The sequence below is a fragment of the Xenopus laevis genome, chromosome 4S, assembly GCF_017654675.1.
Source record: "Xenopus laevis strain J_2021 chromosome 4S, Xenopus_laevis_v10.1, whole genome shotgun sequence".
NCBI classification, from domain to species: domain Eukaryota; kingdom Metazoa; phylum Chordata; class Amphibia; order Anura; family Pipidae; genus Xenopus; species Xenopus laevis.
Genome location: NC_054378.1, coordinates 60,573,041 through 60,600,765, shown reverse-complemented (window position 1 = coordinate 60,600,765; position 27,725 = coordinate 60,573,041). Strand labels below are relative to the sequence as shown.

Here is a 27,725-nt window from a genome sequence, read left to right as displayed (position 1 = left end):
GGATAGTTTCCTAAATTGACAAATACTCCACTGCTGGTGCTTTAAGGGAAATTTAAGGGATTTATTATTTTATCTTTATGTTCATGTTGTGTTTATGCTACGTATATGAAAATGCTTGTGGCAAGCAACCTATCTCACACATTCACACATCACTGAGGGTTACTGGCAAACTAAATCATTGGGTAAAATATCAACTATAACTGTATGCTCCTGGAATGCCAGGGGCTCAATTATAAGTTCAAAAAAGCACAACTATTTCAACATATGAAGTCTTATTCTCCCTCATTGTTTCTACAAGAAACTCAACCTGTAGGTGTCACTACCGGCTCCCTAAATCCAGAACAGGTGCTAGGCTCCCTGGTCTGCTTCTGTCTGTAGCAGCCACCTTTCACTTCGGGAGGAGCCCTCCGCTAATTGGATGTCACCAGGACTTAGGAGAGGAGCCAAGCAAGAGTTCTGGACTGGCAAAGCAGCACGGTTGTTATCAAGGTTTTGTATGGAAGGCACAGTTCTAGGAATAGACAAAGTGTAGTCAGACAGGCCAGGTCGGTGTGGACAGAGTTCAGGTAAGGTCAGACAGGCCAGATCAATACCGTTAGAATCGTCAGGCAGGCAGGAGTCAGGATTAGCAGAGTTCAGAATAGTCAGGCAGGTAAGGGTCAGTATTGGCAGAGTTCAGAATAATCAGACAGGCAGGGATCAAAACCAGGAAACAAACACAAGAAAATAACACCCAGGATACTAGCAAGTAGAACCTACAACGCCAATGAGGTAGCAAGTAGAACCTACAACGGCAATGAGTTTGAGCTAGAAGCCCCTTTAAATATTTGAATTTTCTGACCACAACCCCTTACTAGTGACATTAAAGCTTGGGAATCACCCAGCAGACAAAATGTGGAAACTCAGTCCCCTTTGGTTAAAAAATACAGAGGTTCAAGAAACTGTGACCCACGAATATGCAAAATATTGGGAAATTAAAGGAAAACTATACCCCCAAAATGAATACTTAAGCAACAGATAGTTTATATCAAATTGAATAACATATTAAAGAATCTTACCAAACTGGAATATATATTTACATAAATATTGCCCTTTTACATCTCTTGCCTTGAACCACCATTTCGTGACTTTGAGATCACCTGACCAGAAATACTACAACACTAAGGGGCTGATTCACTAAGCTCGAGTGAAGGATTCGACTGAAAAATACTTCGAATTTCGAAGTATTTTTTGGGTACTTCGACCATCGAATTGGTTAAATTCGTTCGAATTCGAACGAATCGAACGAATCGAACGAAAAATCGTTCGACTATTCGACCATTCGATAGTCGAAGTACTTCCCCTTTAAAAAAAACTTCGACCCCCTACTTCGGCAGCTAAAAGCTACCGAAGTCAATGTTAGCCTATGGGGAAGGTCCCCATAGGCTTGCCTGTGATTTTTTGATCGAAGGATTTTCCTTCGATCGTTGGATTAAAATCCTTCGAATCGTTCGATTCGAAGGATTTAATCGTTCGATCGAACGGAAAATCCTTCGATCGATCGATCGCAGGATTAGCGCTAAATCCTTCGACTTCGATATTCGAAGTCGAAGGATTTCAATCCGAGGGTCGAATTTCGAAGTATTTTTAACTTCGAAATTCGACCCTTAGTGAATCGGCCCCTAACTGTAACAGGAAGAAGTGAGAAAGCAAAAGGCAGAACTCTGTCTGTTAATTGGCTCATGTGACCTTACATGTGGTTTGTATGTGTGCACAGTGAATTTTACGATCTCAGGGGGCGGCCCTTATTTTTTAAAATGGCAATTTTCTATTTATGATTGCCCAATGGCACATACTACTAAAAAAGTATATTATTATGATAATGGTTCATTTACAATGAAGCAGGGTTTTACACATGAGCTGTTTTACTCAGTATCTTGTAATAGAAACCTACATTGTTTGGGGGGTATAGTTTTCCTTTAATAGGGGTTCAGCCTTAAAAGAAATATGCTGGGATGCTTCCAAAGCAGTTGCTCGAGGTTCTCTTATTAAGGCAAAAGCCAAGGCAAGAAGCAATACCAAGCAGTCAGTCACAAACACTGAGGCTGAACTCCAAAAAGCTAAGGAAGCTAAGGAAGCCGGCTCTAGTTATGGAGCCGAAACGTTGAAAATAAAGTTTGTATTTTGAAACTTTACATCAAGTCCTGTTTGGTGCGGTTCTTTGGCTAACATACTATAACTATATATATATATATATATATATATATATATATATATATATATATATATATATATATATATATATATATATATATATATATATATATATATATATATTATATATATATCTAGAAATATATATATATCTAGAAATATATATATATCTAGAAATATATATATATCTAGAAATATATATATATCTAGAAATATATATATATCTAGAAATATATATATATCTAGAAATATAGATATATATCTAGAAATATAGATATATATCTAGAAATATAGATATATATCTAGAAATATAGATATATATCTAGAAATATAGATATATATCTAGAAATATAGATATATCTAGAAATATAGATATATAGATATATAGATATATAGATATATAGATATATAGATATATAGATATATAGATATATAGATATATAGATATATAGATATATAGATATATAGATATATAGATAGATATATAGATAGATATATAGATAGATATATAGATAGATATATAGATAGATATATAGATAGATAGATATATATATATATATATATATATATATATATATATATATATATATATATATATATATATATATATATATATATATATATATATATAGTATGTCATACAGGAATTTCAAGATGATACTTTTTTTTTTAATCCACAACAGTACCATAGATGATTAACAGACTGCTCCTGTTCCTTTAAGAGGAACATTGTTAAACCAGAAATGTGTATTTTCCAGTGCTGGGAGCTCGGTTGAGCTTTCTTCAGCTCCCTCATCTCACTTTGAAGGCAGGAGATGTAAGAGGTGTGAGAGGGGGTGAATAAGTACTTTTCACTACATCTCTTCACTTTTCTCTCTGATTGTTCCTGGCCATCTCCTCAATTCCTCTTAGAGCCGCAATCTTTTTACACCATCCACTCCATCTGTTCTTTCGCATATTAAACCATTCTACTTTGATGCTCCTTACCTGTTGAATTCCATCCCTGAATTCCTCCTTAAAGGGAACATTTTTTTCAATTTCTGTGAAGGGATACGGCCATGGAAAAACAGGCTTTTTCCCCCCAATATGTATCATTTAATAGGGCAGCACCAGCAGATTTCTGCGCTGAATCCTTTTTTCGAAAGAGCAAACAGATTTTTTTATATTTAATTTTGAAATCTGACATGGGGCTAGACATAGTTCACTTTCCCAGGTATCCCCAGTCATGTGACTTGTGCTCTGATAAATTTCAGTCACTCTTTACTGCTGCACTGCAAGTTGGAGTGATATCCCCCCCAACCCATCAGCAGAACAATGAGAAGGTAACTAGATAACAGCTCCCTGGTAGATATAAGTATCAATAGTAAAAATCCATGTCCCACTGCGACTCCTTCAGTTATATTGAGTAGGAGAAACAATAGCCTGTCAGAAAGCAGTTCCATAGTGCAGCACTGGTTCTTTCTGAAAGCACATGACCAGAAAAAATGACCCGAGATGGCTGCCTACGCACCAATATTACAACTAAAAAAAATACACTTGTTGGGTTAGGAATGAAATTTACATTGTAGAGTGAATTATTTTCAGTGTAAACAGTGTCATTTAGAAAAACATTACACCATAAAAATCATAGGGACACAATTCCTTTAACAAAAAACTCATTTGGAACACTACAGCAATTTTGTTTGGTCTAGTCATGCACTTAAAGGCCATGCCCAAACCTTTTACACTTTTGTCCTCCAATTTGTGCCTGCATGTTGTCCACCTATTTACACTGTAAGCTCTATGTGGCAGGGATCCCCTTCCTATTGTGTCTCCTAGCATATGACATTTACTCTCTGTGTGAACTTATTTATTGCATTTATTATAATACTTGTCCTCCATGTGTGTATCCTTGGAGTGATACATAAATAAAGTTCTACATGCATACATATATAGGGCACTGGGTCTCATGCCTCACACAGCAGACAGAACAAGGTCAAAGCTTATGATAGTTTTCTGTTTCTATATTCCAAAATATATAAATTTCCTTGTCATTTAATTATGTTAAATTTGAAGTACATAATAGAAAAAAACACCTTTTATCATATTATAATCAGTTGTCTTAATGGTAATGCATTTCCTACAGAAATGTTCTAAATTTAATTTCAGCATTAGCTGTGCTAATCAGTACAACATGTGAGTTAAATGTATTCATTCATATTTGCTATATTTATATAATTTTACATTTCTCTTAGTGTAAAATGTTGATTAGGTGATGAGAATACTCTTTGCATAAAATAATGCTTAATTAAAAATATGCACCATTTACTGATTTGCACTGCATTTCTTTTATAAATCAGACTGCAGCTGCTTACTGGTCCATGACCTTTGGGGATTTTTTAAAGCAGACATAAAGTCAGTAAAGTAGAAAGTTTATTATTATTTTGTACATTTCTTTAATTGTACAGATGTTAAAAGGAATTATCTTCTTCAGTGATGCACAATACATACACACATACATAGTTACATAGTTAGTTACATAGTTAAATTGGGTTGAAAAAAGACAAAGTCCATCAAGTTCAACCCCTCTAAATGAAAACCCAGCATACATACACACACCCCTCCCTACTTTTAATTAAATTCTATATACCCATACCTATACTAACTATAGAGATTAGTATCACAATAGCCTTTGATATTATGTCTGTCCAAAAAATCATCCAAGCCATTCTTAAAGGCATTAACAGAATCAGCCATCACAACATCACCTGGCAGTGCATTCCACAACCTCACTGTCCTGACTGTGAAGAACCCCCTACGTTGCTTCAAATGAAAAGTCTTTTCTTCTAGTCTAAAGGGGTGGCCTCTGGTACGGTGATCCACTTTATGGGTAAAAAGGTCCCCTGCTATTTGTCTATAATGTCCTCTAATATACTTGTAAAGTGTAATCATGTCCCCTCGCAAGCGCCTTTTTTCTAGAGAAAACAACCCCAACCTTGACAGTCTACCCTCATAATTTAAGTCTTCCGTCCCTCTATCCAATTTAGTTGCACGTCTCTGCACTCTCTCCAGCTCATTTACTGTATATCCCTCTTAATGACTGGAGTCCAAAACTGCACTGCATACTCCAGATGAGGCCTTACCAGGGACCTATAAAGAGGCATAATTATGTTTTCATCCCTTGTGTTAATGCCCTTTTTTATGCAAGACAGAACTTTATTTGCTTTAGTAGCCACAGAATGACACTGCCCAGAATTAGACAACTTGTTATCTACAAAAACCACAAGATCCTTCTCATTTAAGGAAACTCCCAACACACTGCCATTTAGTGTATAACTTGCATTTATATTATTTTTGCCAAAGTGCATAACCTTGCATTTATCAACATTGAACCTCATTTTCCAGTTTGCTGCCCAGTTTTCCAGTTTAGACAAATCACTCTGCAAAGTGGCAGCATCCTGCATGGAACCTATAGTTCTGCACAATTTAGTATCATCTGCAAAAATAGAAACAGTACTTTCAATGCCCACCTCCAGGTCATTAATAAACAAGTTGAAAAGCAAGGGACCTAGTACAGAGCCCTGCGGTACTCCACTAACAACACTGGTCCAATTAGAAATGTTCCATTTACCACCACTCTTTGCAGTCTATCTTTTAGCCAGTTCTCTATCCAGGTACAAATAGTATGTTCCAGGCCAACATTCCTTCATTTAACCAGTAACCTTTTGTGTGGCACTGTATCAAATGCTTTAGCAAAGTCTAAGTAAATCACATCCACTGCCATCCCAGAATCGAGGTCTCTACTTACCTTCTCATAAAAATAAATTAAGTTAGTCTGGCAAGATCTATTACGCATAAAACCATGCTGGCACAAACTCATAGTATTATGATTTGCTATGAAGTCCAGTATCTTATCCTTTATTAACCCTTCGAAAAGCTTTCCTACCACTGACGTCAGACTAATTGGCCTATAGTTTTGAGGCTGAGAGCGGGAACCTTTTTTGAATAGAGGCACCACATTAGCCAGTCTCTCGGCACTATGCCAGATCTCAATGAATCCTGAAAAATTAAGTAAAGAGGTTTGGCAATCACAGAGCTAAGCTCGCTAATTACCCTGGGATGAATACCATCTGACCATGGACCTTTGTTAATCTTAACATGTTCTAGTCTCTTTTGAATTTCTTCATGTGTGAACCATGCATCATTAGTTGTATTACTAGAATTGGGACTGTTAAGAAATAAACCTTCACTTACTGGTTCCTCATTTGTGTAGACAGATGAAAAATATAAGTTCTGAATCTGCGGTTTTATTTTGTTTTCATCAACCAGCTGACCCCCCTCTGATAGTAAGGGTCCCACCCCTTCCTGCTTCATTTTTTTACTATTAACATATTTAAAAAATAATTTTGGATTTTTTTTACTGCTTGCTGCAATATCCCTTTCTATATCAATTTTAGCTTGCCTTATAGCTTCTTTGCATGATTTATTGGCCTCCTTGTACCTTATAAATGTTTCAGCTGTACCAGCTAACTTGAAAGCCTTAAAAGCACGTCTTTTCTTACCCACCTCAACACCAACGCTTCTATTGAACCAAAAAGGTTTTGCTTTGCATCGAAATTCCTTGCTTACAAGTGGAATATACTGACAAGTATATTTATTAAGCAGCATTTTAAAGACTTCCCATTTTTGTTCTGTGTTTAACCCTGTGGAACGCATTTCCCACTTAATATGTTGCAGAGATGCCCTTATACTGTCAAAGTTTGCACGTCTGAAATTTAGTGTTTTAGTTACTCCCTTATAGAATTGCTTCTGCAACAGAATCTCAAAGGAGACCATGTTATGATCACTATTCCCTAAATGCTAACCTACACAAATGTTAGAGATACATACCTATATGCTTCACTAAAGGTATTCAAAAATAAATTACCTACATGTTTTATATTATTTAATTATATATATTGCTTGTTTTAATTTTTCCTACCCCTGGCTACAGACTGAAAACATGGCAAGTGAAGCATCTACAACTTCTGTCCTTTCAACAAAAGAACACTTCATAAGGTCTATCGGTGGAGGACAGTAGCATAACCCTTTGACTACTGTTGTTGCATGTATTTTAACCACTCTGTAATGATATTCAATAATTATGTCAAGGCAATGGGGTCAAGGCAAAAGGGCAACGACTAAGAGACAAAGCAGCAGAAGAACTTGGATATCTCAAAGCAATTTGGCAGCTTTGTTAACTTTGAACCATAACTTTGTTGATTTAGAATTGAATCTTTTTGGTACAGATGCTATTGTTGCATTACAGCAATAAATGCTACAGTAGCGCTTCTAAAAACCACCTTCAAAAGTCAGGAGTTATTTAAAAACTTGTCAAATAGAGCACTTAATTGCCCAAATGTACTAACCAAATGTACTACCTGCAGAAAAAAAAAAATATTTTATTTATGATCACAAGTGCAAAATGTAAAATATGAGCCTCATTTAATTTAGCAGACATTCTAGGATTCCCTTGCAAAAATACTTCAGGGTTCCACTAGCAGATTGCATAAATAGTTACTACTACTGTTGTTGCCAAGCAACACCAGAATTGACATCATCCCTACTTCTAAAAGTCTGTAGCAACTTTCACACTAATTAGTGCTTGTAATGATGCATTGCATGCAAAACACAGTGGATGCAACTTTTGGCTCCCCTTTAACATTGGAATTCTTGGAAAAAGCACTACACTGTAAGTAGGAAACATGAAATCATATAGAGTAATATACCTGCAGATCTACCAATAATTAAAAAAGATTAATGTGTTAACCATAATGCTCAATTACTAAGCCCACACTTATCATCTAAGCATTATGGCAGCCTGGATGACTCTTTCTATCTGTGTTTGCATTCCTCCTTTCAAGGTCCTTTCAATTATGCTCCCTGCCTGTTCACACGCCACTCTTATTTTGATATATATATATAATAGTACTGTACTCAGTGCCTCAAATACAGAATAATATGAAAGCAAGAAAGTTTAGAGATGATTGTAGAGTTGTATTATAATGTGATTAACTGTAAGGGCAAACCATGAGAACTAGCTACCATAGTGAATTAGAAATAATATCTCTTATATCTCATTTACTTAGCTCGAGTGAAGGATTCGAAGTAAAAAAACTTTGAATTTCGAAGTTTTTTTTTTGGGTACTTCGACCATCGAATAGGCTACTTCGACCTTGAATCAAACGATTCGAACTAAACATCATTCGACTATTCGACCATTCGATAGTCTAAGTACTGTCTCTTTAAAAAAAACTTTGACTACCTACTTCGGCACTTACCGAGCATCATTGTTAGCCTATGGGGAACTTCCCCATAAGCTTTCTAAGCTTTTTTTGATCGAAGGAAAATCGTCCGATCGATGGATTAAAATCCTTCAAACCATTCGATTCGAAGGATTTAATCGTTCGATCGAAAAAATTTTCCTTTGAAAAATTTGGATTTGCGGTAAATCCTTCGACTTTTATCATCGAAGTCGAAGGATTTTACTTCGATGGTCGAATATCGAGGGTTAATTAACCCTCGATATTCGACCCTTAGTAAATGGGCCTCAAACTGTTAAAAAATGTAAACTTGCACAAAAGATTTTTTGTTGTTAGTGAATAAAAGTTATAATTTTAGGCTGATTTTTTATATATAATAATATCCAAATCTTAAGATGTGATGTTACTCCTGTCATACCATTTGCATCTCTCTTACCAACTTTCATGCTTAATAATATAACTTAGTGATCAAGAAGGGGAACTCTTTGGTCTACAGCCTGAGGTAGGTAGAAGTAAATATTAAAATTTGTGTCTGCTTTAAGGCATAATAAATAGCCATTTTATTGATAAGGAGCAGTAACAGTTTAGAATCATTTATTTCTAATGGGGTAAAATTGTTATGATTAGCACAAAGCAAAGCAAAAAAATCAACTAAGAATAAAAAAAAATTCAAAACTAGGCTGACCCTAACTCTCTTCGTTGATAATATCAAACTTAGAAGTTGCAGAAACTGGTAATAAACTTTTACAGAAGGTCTCCAGGGTTACTGAAACATCACTGTTAGAGTGCTGCAAAATCTTTAGTTTCTGAATGAAGTTTCCATAGAAACAGTCCAGTGTAAAAATACATCTCAACAGGCTAACATTAACTATAAACTGGTTTCCATATTTGCATTTAACTTTAAATATCTGTAATATATTTCTGTATGCCTGCTACAGAAATTGTTTAATTAAAAAAAAAAAAAGAAAATTATTCTAGCCTTTATATATAAGCTATTTATGGGGAATTATGGAACAGTAAAGGTAGAGCACAGTGAAGGGGGAGGATTGAGGTTAGAGTGGAGTAGAAGTGTTACTATACACCCTTCTAAGTGAAAAAGCAGGCAAGTCCATCCTAATCTACAGTATGTTGGTTAATTATATATATATATATATATATATATATATATATATATATATATATATATATATATATATATATATATATATATATATATATATATATATATATATATATATATATATATATACTGTGTATATATATATATATATATATATATATATATATATATATATATACACACACACACATACATACACACAAACCAAAAGGCGATGTGACTATATTTTTTCATAGCTTAGAGCTAGATTATTTTTAGAAAACGATCTATGACCACTTGGTAATACTTTGTGCCTATTTGCTATTATTGATGCATTCTTGATAAATTTGTAACAAAATTTGTTCCGTTCAAGATTAGGCAGGAGGAAGTGTAGGAAGAGTATTAGGAGAGCTTCATCTGTTTTTATTGATTTGGTTTTCTTTTTTTGTGTTTGTTTTTCAATTGTTTATTTATTTTTGTATAAATATTGAAGTTTTGTATTAATGTGTATCTAGGTAATCGATTGCCTGTTTAAAATTAATGGAAGCTATGAGATTCACAGTTTAAGTGACATTAGATACACCTGGCGCTTACATCTGACGACGGTTACACATCATCTCCATCGAAGCTGTTTTCCCGCCAGTATGTAGTTAAAAGGCATATTCAAATGTGTATGTTTTAATTTGAGAAAGAATTTAAGGGGGCTGAAATGTCAGTCAGTAGCTTGTATTAATAAAAAAGTTTTACTTTTAAGTCCTGAGAGTGCAGCCTCTATTGGAAGTTTGTATATATATATATATACACTTTGAGAAAGGCTGTTGTCTCAGCCGAAACGTCAGCATCTATTCACAATAAATTTTCTTTGTTTAAGAATAAGTCCTGCGGGTGCGATCTTTTCTATACCTATTTGATGCTACGGCTCCTGGACTGCACCCAGGCACGCTTGACCTCCATTTCGTGAGTGCCGGATCTCCTGCTCTATATATATATATATATATATATATATATATATATATATATATATATATATATATATATATATATATATATATATATATATATATATATATATATTTTTTTTTTTTTTTCAAAATGGACCAGCACACCGTTTATCTTCAATCAAAAATAGTGTTTATTCTTCATACACTGTGCATCCAACGTTTCGGCCTGCATTCAGGCCTTTATCAAGGATAAAGTGTTAGTGCTTGTGATCAACATTTATACCCACAATCCCCACATTAAGAGCGTCATGATGACCTCATCACAATGCTAATTTGTACTTTAAAATACATAAATAAAACACAGAAAAAATATATTATTGCATTTAGTGCTAATATGTTTCACCGATCTATTGTATGAAGCTTGTGCTTACAATCTTTTGAAGTGAAAAAACTTGTATAAAATTTAATAAATTTTCTTTGTTTAAGAATAAGTCCTGCGGGTGCGATCTTTTCTATACCTATTTGATGCTACGGCTCCTGGACTGCACCCAGGCACGCTTGACCTCCATTTCGTGAGTGCCGGATCTCCTGCTCTATATATATATATATATATATATATATATATATATATATATATATATATATATATATATATATATATATATATATATATATATATATATATATATAAAATATCAAAAGAGCGAGGTGCACACCAGGAACCTTTAAAGGGTTAAAAAAACTTTTCTTTATTTAATACATCTTTAAAAAAAGAGGTCAACGTTTCGGTCTTTGCCTAAGACCTTTCTCAAGACCATACATACACATACATATATATATATATATATAGACAGTATATTTAGTGTAGTGAGTTGCTCATTTAAAGAATAATAGAAATTGCACAGAAAGATAACTTTAAAGTAAAGTTTAGCAGTCCCATATTCATTTAAGAATCATAGGTACATAGTTACATAGTAAGTTAGGTTGAAAAAATAAACTCGTCCATCAAGTTTAACCTTTTTACTTTTTTTAACCTGCCTAACTGTCAGTTGATCCAGAGGAAGGCATATTAGAATATTGGGTATATAACAAGTCAAGAGCAGATTAGTAGTCAGCACAACTGCAACTCACTTCTTTGGCTGGGTGCACGTCCTCCAGTGGCCACCTTCCACTGGCAATATTAGTGAAGAAAGTTAGTCCAGCACCCACTGTTTCATGAATAAAACGGCCTTTATTGGACCAAGGGCATTACAGCAACGTTTCAGACCAACTGGTCTTTTATCAAGCTAACCAACATGTGATTCAATAGTGCTATTTATACACTCACACACCATCTAGTGGTCATTAGTGACAATTAATATATAGAGAAAATGGACTAATCATTAAATCATCATTTTGCATATAACAATATGTCATTATAGCAGTATACAAAATCAGTGCCAAATATAGATAGGAAGACGACCAAATGTGAAAAATATCTGTAAGACATAAAAGATAATACAAAAAATATAAACAACAGTATTAAAACAGATAAAAGTATCAATAAAATCATCGGAAGATAGGACTCAGATCATACTCTTTGTTTAGGCCCCCAGGTTCCAGAGTTTCCAATTTTCTGATCCAATAGGCCTCTTTATACAACAGCTCCTTTAGCCTATCTCCTCCCCGACGCTTAGGTTCAATAGTTTCCATAATCTATATGCAAATAAGGGGCACGGCAATGGGGTCCAATGTGGCCCCCTCATACGCAAACATTTTCATGAATCAATTTGAAATAAAATTTATATATGATAATGAACTGTTTAAAACACACTGTAAAAAATGGATACGCTATATAGATGACGTGTTTGCGCTGTGGGCGGGGCCATATTGGACCCTTGAGAGGTTTGTTCAGGAAATAAACAGTTCCCTACCCTTCATAAAATTTTCCCTAAATGCTCATCTGGAGGAGATCCCATTTTTGGACACTAGGGTGTACAAACAAGATGGGTGCTTAATGACGGATTTGTATGTTAAACCCACGGATCGAAATTTGTTACTACACTATCGGTCCTTCCACCCACCACAACTTAAGAGAGCACTGCCTAAATCTCAATTAAGTAGAGTAAAGCGAATAGTAACCTCTAGTGAGAAAGCAGAGAAAAGATTGTCGGAAATGTGTAACAAATTTCGTGAGAGGGAATATCCAGATAGCCTTCTAAATAGTCAACTAGAAGAAATAAAGAATCAGGAAAGAACAGAGATGCTAAAAGGGAAAGAGAAGCACAGGGAAAATCATGTCACATTTGTAACAGAATATAACACCCTGAGTAAACAGGTTGCAAATATTCTAAGACGACACTGGCCACTAGTCAAAGATAACTTACCCCAAGTAACGGCATTTGACAGACCCCCAGTTATAGCGTATAAGAAAGGGAGGTCACTTGGCTCAATGCTAGTACACTCAGATATTGGAAGTAATAGTAAACATAAAAATATAGAAATCAGGGGGAAAGTTGGTTCTTATCCCTGCCTTAACTGCAATTGTTGCTCAAATGTGCAAACAGGGGAAAATGTTTTTCACCCCAGAAGGGGTAACCCCATAAAAATAAGAGGTCGTTATTCTTGCAGCTCCACGTATGCAGTATATGTTATTAAATGTCCATGCGGACTAGCATACGTGGGACAAACCAAGAGAACGGTCCGTGAACGGATACGTGAGCATAAATCTGCAATTAGGACGGGGAAGAAAGATCAAGCAGTGGCTGGTCACTTTATTGAGCATGCTCATAGAGTTAATCAGTTAAAATTTCAGATTATGGAAACTATTGAACCTAAGCGTCGGGGAGGAGATAGGCTAAAGGAGCTGTTGTATAAAGAGGCCTATTGGATCAGAAAATTGGAAACTCTGGAACCTGGGGGCCTAAACAAAGAGTATGATCTGAGTCCTATCTTCCGATGATTTTATTGATACTTTTATCTGTTTTAATACTGTTGTTTATATTTTTTGTATTATCTTTTATGTCTTACAGATATTTTTCACATTTGGTCGTCTTCCTATTTATATTTGGCACTGATTTTGTATACTGCTATAATGACATATTGTTATATGCAAAATGATGATTTAATGATTAGTCCATTTTCTCTATATATTAATTGTCACTAATGACCACTAGATGGTGTGTGAGTGTATAAATAGCACTATTGAATCACATGTTGGTTAGCTTGATAAAAGAACAGTTGGTCTGAAACGTTGCTGTAATGCCCTTGGTCCAATAAAGGCCGTTTTATTCATGAAACAGTGGGTGCTGGACTAACTTTCTTCACATATAACAAGTCAAGAACATGTCAAATTTCCAACTTAGCAGACAGAAAAATGCTTGCAATAGCCTGTTCTTTGACCAAAACTGCAAACACCTGGACAATTATTACAACATACTGCTGTCGAAAGTGTAGGTAACACCTAGGGGGTTATTTATTAAACTCCGAATACTCGAAATCCGAAAAATTTGTGGTTTTTTTATTGTTAAAATCGACTTAAAAAAATCCTGAATTTTTCGGAATTTATTAAACCACGAGGGCTAAAAAGCCTGAATACAAAAACACGGCATCTCAAACCTGTCGATGTTGCATAAAAGTCAATGGGAACGGTCCCATTGATTTTTGGTTGTGTCGGGGGTTTTGGGCAATTCCACAATGTTTTCGGAGCTTTCAGATGTAAACTCTGAAAAATGTGAAGCTTTTGGGGAAAATTCCCGAAAAAAATCGGGAAAATCTGAGCTTTTCCGGCAAAGGATCTTTTTGATGAGCAGACATGAATGGGGAATATATTCCTGTCTGATGAGGAGAAGGAGGGCTATACACAGCCTACCACATCAGCCATCCTTATAGATAAAGGTAGCAAACGCAGTAATGCAGACAGAGGGCAACCTGCTGCATCATATCTTAAGGGAGCTCCAAGATATCAAGGACCTTGTCCTAAATTTGAGGGGAACCCCTCCTCCTAATCCTCCTCCAGCAGCCTTTTAAAGTTTTGGGCACTGTTGTGCTATTCTTTATTTTTTTATTAAAAAAAATGTGTTTAAACCTGTATATTTGTAGTTTGTTTTTCATTTAACTACTACTCCGATTGTACAGAAGTTGTTTGGATTCCATAACACAACTATGACTATTCACAATCTCAGTCATGTAATATTACGGTACATTACCTAGTATTTCCGATTCCTTACATTTTATTCCTTACAGTTTATTCATTTTAACTTGGAATTTGTGATGGGCGAATTTATTCGCCAGGCGCGAATTCGCAGCGAATTTGCATGATTCGCCGCTAGCAAATAAATTCGCAAAACGCCCGCGAAAATTCGCGTCAAAAACGGGCGCCGGCGTCAAAAACGGGCGCTGGCATCGAAAAACGGGCGCCGGCGTCACAAACGAGACGCCGGTGCTGTTTCACGATTTTTTCGCCGTTTCGCAAATTTTTCGGCGAAGCGAAACGGCGCAAATTCGCCCATCACTACTTGGAATACAAAGCACCCAGATATTATTTGTTCCGATTAATTATTATTTGTGCCTGTGTTAGTAAGCTATTTGTAATATATAAACTGTAGATGTTACTTTTTGGTTAAACAGCAATATAGACTAAGTGGTAGTATATACCATTACCAGTCGACCAGAGCTAATGTAAAAAAACACAGATGTTTTTAAGAAATTCGCAAAATGTGAGCAATTTTTTCTTTTGAAAAGATAGGAGTCCTCTAACAATGTAGGGCATGTGTGTAGCAGTATACTGAGTGAAAAATGCGTGTGAAATGGTCTTCCCTTTGACTCCAATGCAACACAAAGAAAAACATGCCATATTCATTTAACACAGTCTACAAAGCTTGGAAGTATGAATGAATTTTTCACAGTTTCACAAATTTTTTGCCACAGATTCGCCCATCACTAGTATTTGGAAATAAAAAATAGATAAATTATAAATGAGGATCAAACTGAATATTTTTGAACTGTCATTTGACTTGATTTTTTTTTAAACTACATGTTGAAAGAAAATATAAGCAGTTGTTTAGAAGGGAAAAGGCCTATAATAAATAAGTGTGAAATAAAACTAAATGCATTCATAAACAGGATATTTGTGTCTCTGCAGAGAAGAAGGTTAAAACCATGTGTATGAATAAATAGTCATTTTATACGATTTGCACTTGTCAAGGTAGGAATTTGAAATATAGAACCGCTAAGAATGTAGACAGATGCTGTAATTTTGCATTGCTTTTATAGCTGTGAAGCTTGGATCATATAAGCATTTTATCTCACAAGTCAGATATTTGAAAAGCACCCAATAGGGGAAATATATATATGTATATATATATATATATGTATATATATATATATATATATATATATATATATATATATATATATATATATATATATATATATATATATATATATATATATATATATATATATTATATACAGTACACACACAGGTATTTTAAATTGTACATATCTGAAATGTAATGTCAGTGTGTTCTTTACGATCAAAACATTTACAAACTACAAAGGTGCGGTAACACAAAAACCACAGCAAGCATCTTGCTAGTAAAAGGTGTTAAGAAATGATTAATGACGCTTAAAAGGTACATATGTTAAGAAGCGTCACAATATGGGTTTGCAGCAAAAACTAACAATCACACAGACTTACTTTTGTAACAGAAAGAAGTTGCCTACATTTTGCCTTCATTGCCCATACTGGTATGGATTTGGAATCTTGATATATTAACACAATGTGGTATAACTTTGATATGGTAACAAAAAATATATTATGACAGTAAAAAGGAGAATCAAAAGACTATTACAGGTAATCATTGAAACAATCTCATACATGTAAATAATGCTTTCCTGAGCATTAAACAATGTTTAAAATGCAATTTCTTACTTAGGAAACTTTCAATTAGGCAGAGATGACTGTTGGTGGGATTCAAAGGACAGATTCCAACTTGGACCCCTTTAAAAAGGTATTTGGCACTAAATCTGATACACCTGGTACACAGTGGGCAAAGAGACTTGGCAATGCACAAAGAAGAGGCATTGGCAGGCAAACTAGTAGTTCACTCATATTTAAGCAGTTTGCTGTTTACTGGAGATATTGTTATGACCACAAAAAGTAGCGTGTTCTTACATTCCAAAATCTTAAAGGAGAAGGAAAGCTCCAAGACAGTTTATTGCCAATAGATTAGCCATAATAGTGCAAGCTAGAATGCTGTATTTATTCTGCAGAATGTTTTACCATACCTGAGTAAACAGCTCTAGACAGTCTCGATTTGTTTAGGATAGCAGCTGCCATATAAGCTTGGTGTGACATCACTTCCTGCCTGACTCTCTCCCTGCTCACTTACAGCTCTGAGCTCAGATTACAGCAGGGAGGGGAGGAAGGAAGGGGGAGAGAGGAGCAAACTGAGCATGCTCAATCCCTAGCCCTGGAGTTTATGCTGTAAACAGGAAGTCTGATACAGAAGCCCACAATAGAAGGAAAGAAATGTGGTGTTTCTTTTGACAGAGGACTCAGAGCAGCATTACTTTGAGGGTTTACTGGTGTATTTACATAGACCTTTCTGATAAAGCTTACTTAATTTTAACCTTTCCTTCTCCTTTAATAATTTGGTGCATTTCCTCTCCAAATAAAATATATTAGTTGTAGAGTATTACAATGGAGTTCAAACCTTATGGTAATTGCACTGAAAAATGTGGAGATATTGAGAATATATATGTAAGTAATAAGTGATCACCACTGTCTTTGCTGAGTGGCACTTATAATATGTTTTTATTTTCTTTTTTAAATTGTGGTATATAATCTGGCTGACCCAATTTTGTTTCCCTTCTGATGCAAACATTTAAATGGCAGATTGCACATAATAGACATGGAAAATTAAGAAATGTGTACTTGAAAAGTAAATGTGTACTTGAAAGTAAGGATGATGAATTCACTCTTTTAAATTGCCTTGGAAAAAGCTTACCTTGCTGAGGGTAATTGTCTTTTAAACTTAGTCAGCTTATTTTCATTTGTTCAGAGTAATTATGCCAACATAATAGCCCAGATAAAACATTTTTTGACTGCCTAGTCTGTGGTAACATACATTTTGCTGTCTACATCACTAGATTACTATTCAGAAAATGCTTCTGAAAAGAGAAATACATATCACAGATGCACATACCTCTCTATGTTTAAGAATGAATGTTATCTTCTCAAGCTGATACAGTGTTGGGGGATTTGACTTGATAGCTGCAGCTATAACAGGGGAATTTACCAATGCCCTTTGATCCACAGAATCATGTTCCTTAATACTAGTATTGGCATTCGACCCAAGTAAAACACCTATGTTCTCATACCGCAAAAATACAATAGCTACTGTTCCTGGAAGAGGAGAGGAGAAAAGTAATAAGAATTAACAGACAAAAAAATTGATAACTGTTAATGATGTAAAATCCCTGCAGTCAAATCCCTGCAGTCAAGTTCTTAAAACAAACCCCAGAGGGGCATTTATGTTTTAGTGGCATATTTATTTTGCTGTGTAAAAACATTAGGTTAATAGACCAAACATTGCTAGGCTTCATTGTGTAAAAAATGTTGTGAAAAACAGTGTATATTTTTTACCCATTTTTTCTTAGGGGTATATTAATAATGTTGTGTAAAAGGTAGTAGGATAATACACCACACATTGGCCTGCTTCACAGTGTAAAAAATGGAATGGAATGGCAAAATTAAATTTTTACACATTTTTTCTTAGAGCGACTTCTGCCGGAAGCAATGTAAAATAACGGTGTCAAATCTGGCTTATGCAAGCCGTAAAATTACAGACACCTTGATAAACTCACCATCCAGTTTACACAGCTTTTTACACCGTTTTTTTCCCGGTGAATTATACACAACATAATAAACGTGCCCTTTAGTGTAACAGTTTGTGCATATGGATCTATTAACAAAAGTATCCGTTAGAAAATTGTGTTCTGGTTATGTTTTTGAATCAGTCTTTTAAAGGGAATGAAATGCTCTGCAAAAATGAAAGTAAACATGCAAAAACAATACTTCCCCAGCTCTCTGTAAATAAACTTCGTTATTTTTGGGAATTGTTTTTGCCAGCTTCTGCAATGATCCAAGCATCATTGCATGTCTGGCTGCTCAAAGATACAGAGGGCTTCACCAACCAGAAGCCTTATATACAGTACAACCGCCCCATACCAGTGCAGGGCAACTGCTAAGGGTGTCAGCACACTTTGCCAAATGTTGGGATGCTGCTCCATCAATGGACACATGACAGTGCCATCACGGGAGGGAGCAAACTAGACAAAGACAGTTTTTGAAAAAGGAATTATTGAACAGCCTCTCTAGAGCTCATTACAGTACCATGATGAGGGGACAGTGGAGGGCAACATGTGCTTAATTGAAGGAACCTCAGAACTGCCCATCTTGGAACCCAAAGAACTAAAGTTGATTAAATGAGTGATAACATTGACGCAAAATGTTATACTATATCTGAAGCTCAATTGTTGGTTACCAACATTTTTAACTCTGAACATCCAGATCGTATTGGATGTATACTTCCCAGATTTATCCAATGAGCTCTCCTAATAGATAATTCTGAGCAATGCCCATCCAATCTGATCTTATTGCTCAGCAATAAAAACTAGAGGGCGAATAATTTATTTTGGTCAGTAGGGGAGTGTAATAGCTGTCAGGCATATGGAGCATCATACTCCTCCTCCACAGCTCCCAACCTCCCAAGGATGGCAACAAGCAAATAGCAGGTTGTCAAGCTTGTCATTTAGTGACCACAGTTTGTGTGGAATATCAGTGGGGCTTTGTTATAATAGTTGTGGCCATGTCTTATCAGGAGTGGGCGAAGCAGCAAGTTATAGTATCGCCACTCTGCAAATATTGTCTAAAACTTGTAAGTACTTTTGTGGAAAGGCACTTGATTAATTAAATGATCCTTTTAGTGAATCATGCACAGTTGCATTGGACGCAACTTGACAAACGTCCATATTGATGATAGAATTCTCAGAAGTACAATACATTGGGTACTCAATATCAGCACTCTCCAGAATATCCCTTCCCCATGCTCCATCAAAAGTATCCTCTACAAAGCAGTTAAAAGCCAACCCATCCCCTCTATGGCGTCTTTGTTAGGAGCATCCAGACAACCATTGTAGAAGGAATGGGAATGTTCTGATATGGAGTATGACCAGGAAAGGAAAAGTATGATTCAATTTTCCCTTTTCCTTGGACGTACTCCAAATCAGCACTCTGCAAGAAATAGCAAGCTTAATGCCCAGTTGGGAGGGAACTAGGCTCTAACAGACGCCTGAATAATAACTTACTGTTGTAAAGTACAGCAAATTGTCATACTATCAGCTCCAGGTGCAGAACCAATTAATATACAGGACACTTCATATAGGATTAGCTATATCCAACCTAGAGGAAGAGAGCAATGAACAATGATACTAAGGGGAAGCAATCCTGCTAGGACCCAGTCCTACACAAAGGCACTCACACGGCGGATGACCCCAACCTGGCCATCTCACGTCCCTATTGTGAGTGGTGGACCTTGCCTGAGAGGTCATTGGCCCAACTTCCAGAATGTAACCATGAAGAACAGATGTAAATGAACACCTCCTAAGAGTGAAATGCATCACAATTGGATGATACATGTTAAATGATAACAGATCTTGGTCTCTATACCTATTCAACCCAGAAGTTATAAGCTAGGAATACCACATAAACTTAGAGAACAGAACCAAGCTGATAACATATCAAGTGGGCAGCAATATAGTTGCAGAAGAACCCAAAGGCAACATAAAAGATTGCCTCAAGGAGAAAATATATAGGCAGAACCATACAAGCCATGTCAGACCTTCAAGAGGCCTATATGTGCTTATGCTGGCCTCTTGACCACTCATAGTATATTATCCTGCCAGGTCCCCCTAAAATGTTTCTATCATGCCAAAATGTAGCCTTACTAGAATGCCAAAATGTCTGTGGGTAATCTATTTCCAGGAAGTTCCCTTATGCAGGCACCACAATATCTACTCAAACAGTCCCTAATTCAGGCTAATTACAGCAACTATGTCTCAAAGGATAAGTGCTATAAAATGAGACAAGCAGGGCAACCCATGCCTCATTACTACCTTGTTCTTTAGGCGAGCACCAAGACTAAGTGCCCCTGCCCAAAACAAATGAACCGAGAACAGGAAGATACATTACCAACTAACATAAGTACTAGGCATTACGTCCCAACTAGGACCAAGGTCACACCAGCTCAACATATCCAATGTTGATCCCTTATCCTGACTAAATGTGATGGAAGCCAAAAAAATCCTGTTCCAAGCTTCCCAGCTAGAGACATTCTGAATATAATTCAGGGCAAGTAATTGACTGTTGCCCAAGCAATAACCTGGACCAGCTGTGCCCTAGGCAGGAGGATATTAAGGACTATGATAGCAGATCATAACTAAAAAAAGCATATGTCATGCCCAACTACTGTGGATGTGACTCCCCTGTAAGGGACACCTCCCTTCCAGATGCCTTCAGGGAGACAAGGTCATAGTTAAACCAAAATAAAAATGTACCAAGACTTCTATGAGAAAACATTTATGTCTATATAGAAATAGCAACTTCTCCAACATATAACTAAAAACCCCACAGCTATTACAAATTAACAAGGGCCAGACCTCTGAACACAGCAGAAACGACAATACCTTAGCAAGGTTAAAGCTATCTACTTGTTGCTTGTGGGTAACAAGCACTCATAGATTATTACAAAGCTCTGCAGTAACTGCTATAACACAATGCAGAGCAACTGAAAAGTTTAATGCAATTCCCACTGTGTCTGTAAGTTCAGGTAGAGACAGGGTAGAACCATAAACTTAGTTGAATACCTAATTACATTCAGCTGAAGTTGCCCAAATATGAAAAATCAGGCAACTTACCTCTCTGTAGTGCACCACAACAGCACAAAGTTTTAATGACTATGGGGTGGGGTGCCAGGCCCATTTTTTATTTCTTGAATACCTCTTAATACACAACCTTAGGAAAGACTTTCTGAGGGAGGCAGTTGGCTCTGAACTCTGGCTCCATTTAAAAAATATCTCCGCACACAGGGAAACCAAACAAAAGGAATGGAGACCATCAGACTCAGGCCTAAATATATCTAAATATTTACTGAGGACTGCTAACTATCACCTCCCTTCCCCACCAGAACAACACTAAAGATCCCAGGATATGAGGTAATGTGGAGGGGAAAAGAAAGAATATGTGCCATTTCCGTTCACCTAATGCTTTCCCAAGGTTAAAAAACAAAAATATTGCTTCCAATGGAGCAAGTAAAGCAGAAGGAAAAAAAGATGCCATAGAAGGGGTGGGGTGACTTTTAAAGCTTTGGGGAGGGTCCTTCTGATGGGGCATGTGGGCAGGGATATCCAGGAGAGTGCTGATATGTCCAGGGAAAAAACATTTTCATTCTAGAAAGTGCACCACTTAAATTATAAGCGTAGTTTCAGTTTCTGTGTTTGCTCTGTTTAGCTCACATAATAACAAAATCAATACATTTCCTATTTTAAACTATAGGGAGAAACTTTAACATAAACCTCTTTCATTAAATTTATGTTGAAAAAGGGGGATACTGCCCCTTAAGCATAAAGTGTTTTTAATTAATGTTACAATTCATGTTGGCATTTTTGGGACTGTTCAAGTAATAACATGTAAATTTGGAAGCAGGTTTGTTAGATATAATTCTTTGTTTCCGACACAAGCAATTTGTGTTGGAAACCAGTTTCTAGTCTGCATGTGGTCTTTAATGATTTAGGATGTAACTTGTTTTCATTCACATGCAATGACCTGAACAGTTCTCACATTAAAATATACATTAATATTCAGCACACAAAATTTAACTATAAAATAAGACAGAATCAAAGTTTTTTTTTTTTTTATAAAAAATCATTTCATTGGGCGATACATTTTGCATTGTGAAAATGTGTTTTCCTTAAAAACTCCAGCAGTTTGCTGTGACCTTTAATGATGAAAATAAACAGGAAACACTGTTATTTACCGTTTGAGAGTGATGATTCCTTTTTCTTTGACGAAATCTTTATACTGTCACCTTCAATAAATACATGCGGGTGGGTATGTTTCATGTGGTTAGAGTCAAAGGTAAACAGTTTGAGAGCTGTGAAAATCAACACAGAAATAATACATTACATACTGCAGCACAGAAAATAGTAATCAAACTATTATTATAAATAGGCACAGTTACTATAACAAGTTTTTGTTAATTAACCCTTGTTCTTTTTCCATTTCAAAATGCATCTTCAGAATAATCACTTTACAAACTGGCAATTGTACATCTTCAAGGTTGGCCAGAGCAAGTAATTTTAGAAGTGAGTTGATATAATTCACAGAGATATTTTACTCTTTTTGTATATGTCAAGAGCAGCTTCTAATAAATGAATCATGAGTATCCCCAAATATAACTTTCATTCCAAAAGAGCCAACAGTTAGAGCATTTTAAATGTAAATGTATACCTCCAGCAGCATTGAACTTAACATGCATTCTAGCAGTGATTTCACAGTTTTTTTAGTTTTTAGTTAGAAGTTACAAAAAAAACATTATAGTACAATGAAAGATATGAACAGCACTCAATAAACCATATATAAACTGTATAAATGTATAAACTGTATAAAGGTATAAACTGTATAATCAATAAACCTGTCTTACCATTACTGACAAACTGACTAGTTGAGTGTAGGACTGACTTTGATGTAGTTGGCCATCTTAAATATATTGCAATATATGGACAAACAATCCCTGTTTTGTTTAAAGGCTAAGGCATTTTGTAGTAGCAGTATGCACAAATTGTCTCAATGTCTGTCTTAAAAATATTGATAATGGGTTGAGTGTAGAGGACTCTTGTATTTGTCTATATGTATTTTGTGGTCACACCCTCATTGCACCCCCGCCTAATGGTTTTAAAAATTAGTGGTTAGCACAACTTACCCTTGTTTGTTATAGTCAATAAATAGTGGTAAAACAAGTCAACCTCTATACATTTTGAGGGCCATAAAAATATCTAGTTACGCCGCTGTGTGTGTGTGTATATATATATATATATATATATATATATATATATATATATATATATATATATATATATATATATATATATATATATATATATATATATATATATATGTGTGTGTGTTTGTGTGTGTTTTGCAGGCCACTCTTTGGGCATTACAATACTGTATAGCATTTTAAATTTAAAAAATTACAAAATCTGTTGATTCTTCAAGACCGAAAATCAACAGATGGTATACCAATCAGCCAATCTATTTATATAGATAGGCAATATTCATTTTCAACAAAAATGCAATGGCATTGTCTTACCCATATCACTTGCATTGATACTGAGCTGTGTTGTCTTTTTAAAGTTCTGGGACATTTCCAGGGCTGTGTGCTCTGTTGTATGCATAAGTTTTGTTATGCTTTTTATTCTGCTATCATCTCGGAGATTTTTCCAAACTTTTATTTTATCCTTTTCAACAAAATTGTTCACTGTTTTAACAAATGTCTGCAAAGGATAAAACAATGTGCATGTTATTACATTTTTATTTCTCATAAGCAACACATTAGCAGCTAATATCACTTACTATGATAGTAGCATTCTCCTTGTTCAGTACACTGTTATTAACAGTACTCAATAATGATGAGCTTGCAGCCAGCACTTCAACAAATGAAATTACATCAATGGGCAGGAGTTCTCTTGCAGTATTTCTCTGAATTTCATTTAGAATAGCATTGGGTTCCTTAATTGTGGTCACCTAAATTAGAGACATACAATAATTCAGATTATGTATAGGAAAAGAAACACATAATGATATTAATTATATACATAACAAATTTCTATATGCATTAAAAAGTTAATAAAAAAAATGTTTTTAGTGTTGTAGAGTGGTTGGTTCACATTTAGGGGATTTATCAAATGTCAAGGTGAATTTTCGAATTAAAAAAATTAGATTTTCGAGCTATTTTTGTGTACCTCGACTAGGGAATAGTCCAAATTTGATTCAAATTTGAAAAAAAATTAGATAACTTAGATAATTTATTATGTACTGTCTCTTTAAAAAATCGACTTCGACCATTCACCATCTAAAACCTTCGAATTTCGAAGTTTTTCAAATTCGAAAAACGACTCTTTATAAATATGCCCTTTAAATTGACTTATAATTTGATATAAATTGCTATATTCTATGACCAATAATTTTTTATTTTTTTCAAACTATTTAGCTTTTTGTTCAACTGGATTCTAGTTTGGAATTTCAGCACCACTCTTGTGGTTAGTGTACAATATACCCTACAACCCGATTGTGGTGATTTGTATGAGAGACTGAAACATAAATATGTAGCAAAATATAAAATATAAAACTGAATCTGCGGGGTAATGATACTAAGAAATCAATATTAGAATACTGCATGCAAATATGCAGTTGGTACATATAAAAATGAATGATTGGTAGATATAGTTACTGTATTTGCAATTTTTAACTATGCCACTATTTTCACTCTTGCCCATTTAACTATCTTCTTTTAACCTTTGTCAGGTATGCCTGTTATCCAGAATGCTTGGGACCTAGGGCTCTTTGGATAACAGATCTTTCCAGAATTTGGATCTTCATACCTTAAGTCTACTAGAAAGTCATGTAAACATTAAATAAACTCAATAGACCGGATTTGCTTCCAATAAGGCTTAATTATATCTTAGTTTGGATCAAGTACAAGGTACTGTTTTCTTATTACAGAGAGTCTATGGGAGATGGCCTTTCCATAATTTGGAGCTTTCTGGACAATGGGTTTCTGGATAACGGATCCCATCCCTGTACTTCCTTGAGGTTCAGCACTGGGCAAAAGATGGCTGATGCAAGAACACATTATGGATGTAAATCTGTAGGTTGATTGGTCAGATCATGATTTCAGTGTGTGTGACCTTATTTTATAATATCAGACCTGCCATGGGTAACGCAAATAATCGATCCATGTGTGACCAACTTTAGTCATATAGTCTTTCATATACAAAAAAAACAACACATACAGTACATACCTTACATTCTGGAACTTTATTCTGGTAAATCAAAGGTAACCCAAAATAATATAAATGAATTGAACATACTTGTTATTTTATGGGAGTGAATGGATGAACCCATGTTCATGCAGCAGTTCTGCTCTTTACTGTGTTTGATTCTATCTTACTGTATAATTTAACCAATTAAACTATACTTACTTGACTAATGGTTTTATTAATACTAAAAGATATGCAGGAGTCATCCAAATGGCATCTGAGCTTGTAGCTTTCTGTAAAAAAACGTAAAACAAAATATTACAAATTGCAATTTGAAGGCGCCCAACTTATGAATCGGAATAGTTTGCATCTTAAGGGGCAGTAAGAGACATGTCCCTCATGAATACATCACTGCCAAATGCTCTGTTTTGCTGTGCAGAGCCCTGCAGCAATTAATCTATGTGAAGAGCAGAGTGCAAGGTGCAAATAACATGCACATAGTAAATAACCCCCATTGTATTCAAAAGAATGAAATAAATTCTACTATGGCTAACAGAGTTATCTCTTTTCTTTAAAGGGGCTACAACTGTCTAGTAATCCAAGATGAATACATTTACAAAAGCTGTTCAAAATGCTGAATTATAACTCCTAGAATTTCCAAAACAACCTTGAAGAATAATGGTACATGTAGTTCTAAAACACAGGAGAGCTACAGGAACAATATCAATAACTGAGCCATATACAGACAGTTTTGATCTGATCTACCACCAGCTTAGGTAAGTCGTCTTTTTATATGGATAAATATTATTCCTATAGACATACTAATGCTTTTTCAAAATGCAAAGCTTCTTCAAAAGCTATATATGGTATCATAAAGAAGCAAACATTCTATTCACATATTGCCATCAATTCCAACTACAAAAAAAATTAAATTTTTTTCAATGCCAATTCACTTAAAAAAGGATAATATGCCACCACTGTCAGACGTGTCAGAGTCAATAGCAACAGACTTTTCGAATCTAGAATCTCCTTCTTGCATAATCAAACTGATAATTAGTGATGGACGTCTTGTTTTTGACTCCGGCGCCCGTTTTTTTGACGCCGACGCCCGTTTTTTCTAAAATTTTTGCCGCGAATTTTCGCTGGCGTTTTGCGAATTTATTCGATGCCGGCGAATCGCGCAAATTCGCAGTGAATTCGCGCCTGGCGAATAAATTCGCCCATCACTACTGATAATTATCTCAGGATATGATCTATTTGGGAACTAAAAGGATATGCAACTCCATGAGTGCCCAATTATGTGCGTAAAGGACTATCTCTTCTAAGTTATCATTTCAGATGACTGTGCTTGGTACTTCTTTTAGTCTGGAACCCCTCATCCTTGATTGCTATTAGTGTTATTATATTATGTCATGATTCCCATATTATATACTGCATCAATATTGAATGCCTTTATTGTCATTCTATCAAGATGTGAATCCCATAATGTATATTGTATCCCAAGACAACCAACTGTCTAATTTATTTTCTTTCTTTTCTTATGTTTGCTATTATCCTATGTTGTTTTTCTTTTATATCTTTAATAAAAATATAAGTTAAAAAAAAAGGATAATATGTCTATTGCTTACCCTGGCAATAAGTACCATCATCTGCTTTAAACAGCAATCTTCCAGAGGATGGTTGATAACCTTCCTTGCAGAAACAATCGTATCCTCCAGCAGTGTTCTTGCACTCAGCATTGTATCCACAATTTTTTGCATTACATTCATCTTCATCTGAAAATATTATATACAACAAGAATTTAATACGTATAATAACATTTCAACTTTTTCCCCTTGTTAGTAAATGCCTTCCAGCAAAAGACAAAATTACAATTTTTCGAACAGATAAAAAGGGCACATTACTTACACCAACCATTTTATGTTTCTCATCCTGCCACTAAAGCAAAGGTTGGGAGAGAAAAATTATAGATTTCTTTCTACTTTAAATACAGTTTCAAATTGATAAAGAACATAATGAAACATTTTAGATATCTCAGAATGCAGCTGCTAACCCTATTGCGCCATGTAACATGAAAAGCATACATTTTCTTTGCTGTGGGAGTTACATCTCTAATTAGAACTATAC

The 27,725-nt window shown here is 35.2% G+C and overlaps 1 protein-coding gene across 1 annotated transcript in view; it reads right to left on the bottom strand.

The window, feature by feature from the left end:
- Positions 1-27,725, bottom strand: part of adgrl4.S (adhesion G protein-coupled receptor L4 S homeolog) — a 97,693-nt gene that overhangs the window by 32,003 nt on the left and 37,965 nt on the right. Inside the window, exons 4-9 of the mRNA XM_018260717.2 lie at positions 27,227-27,373; positions 25,821-25,891; positions 24,193-24,363; positions 23,930-24,113; positions 22,595-22,711; positions 17,705-17,904 (exon numbers count right to left, since the gene is read on the bottom strand). Of these exons, the coding sequence (XP_018116206.1) occupies positions 17,705-17,904; positions 22,595-22,711; positions 23,930-24,113; positions 24,193-24,363; positions 25,821-25,891; positions 27,227-27,373 (890 nt within the window). The remainder of the gene's footprint in view (positions 1-17,704; positions 17,905-22,594; positions 22,712-23,929; positions 24,114-24,192; positions 24,364-25,820; positions 25,892-27,226; positions 27,374-27,725) is intronic.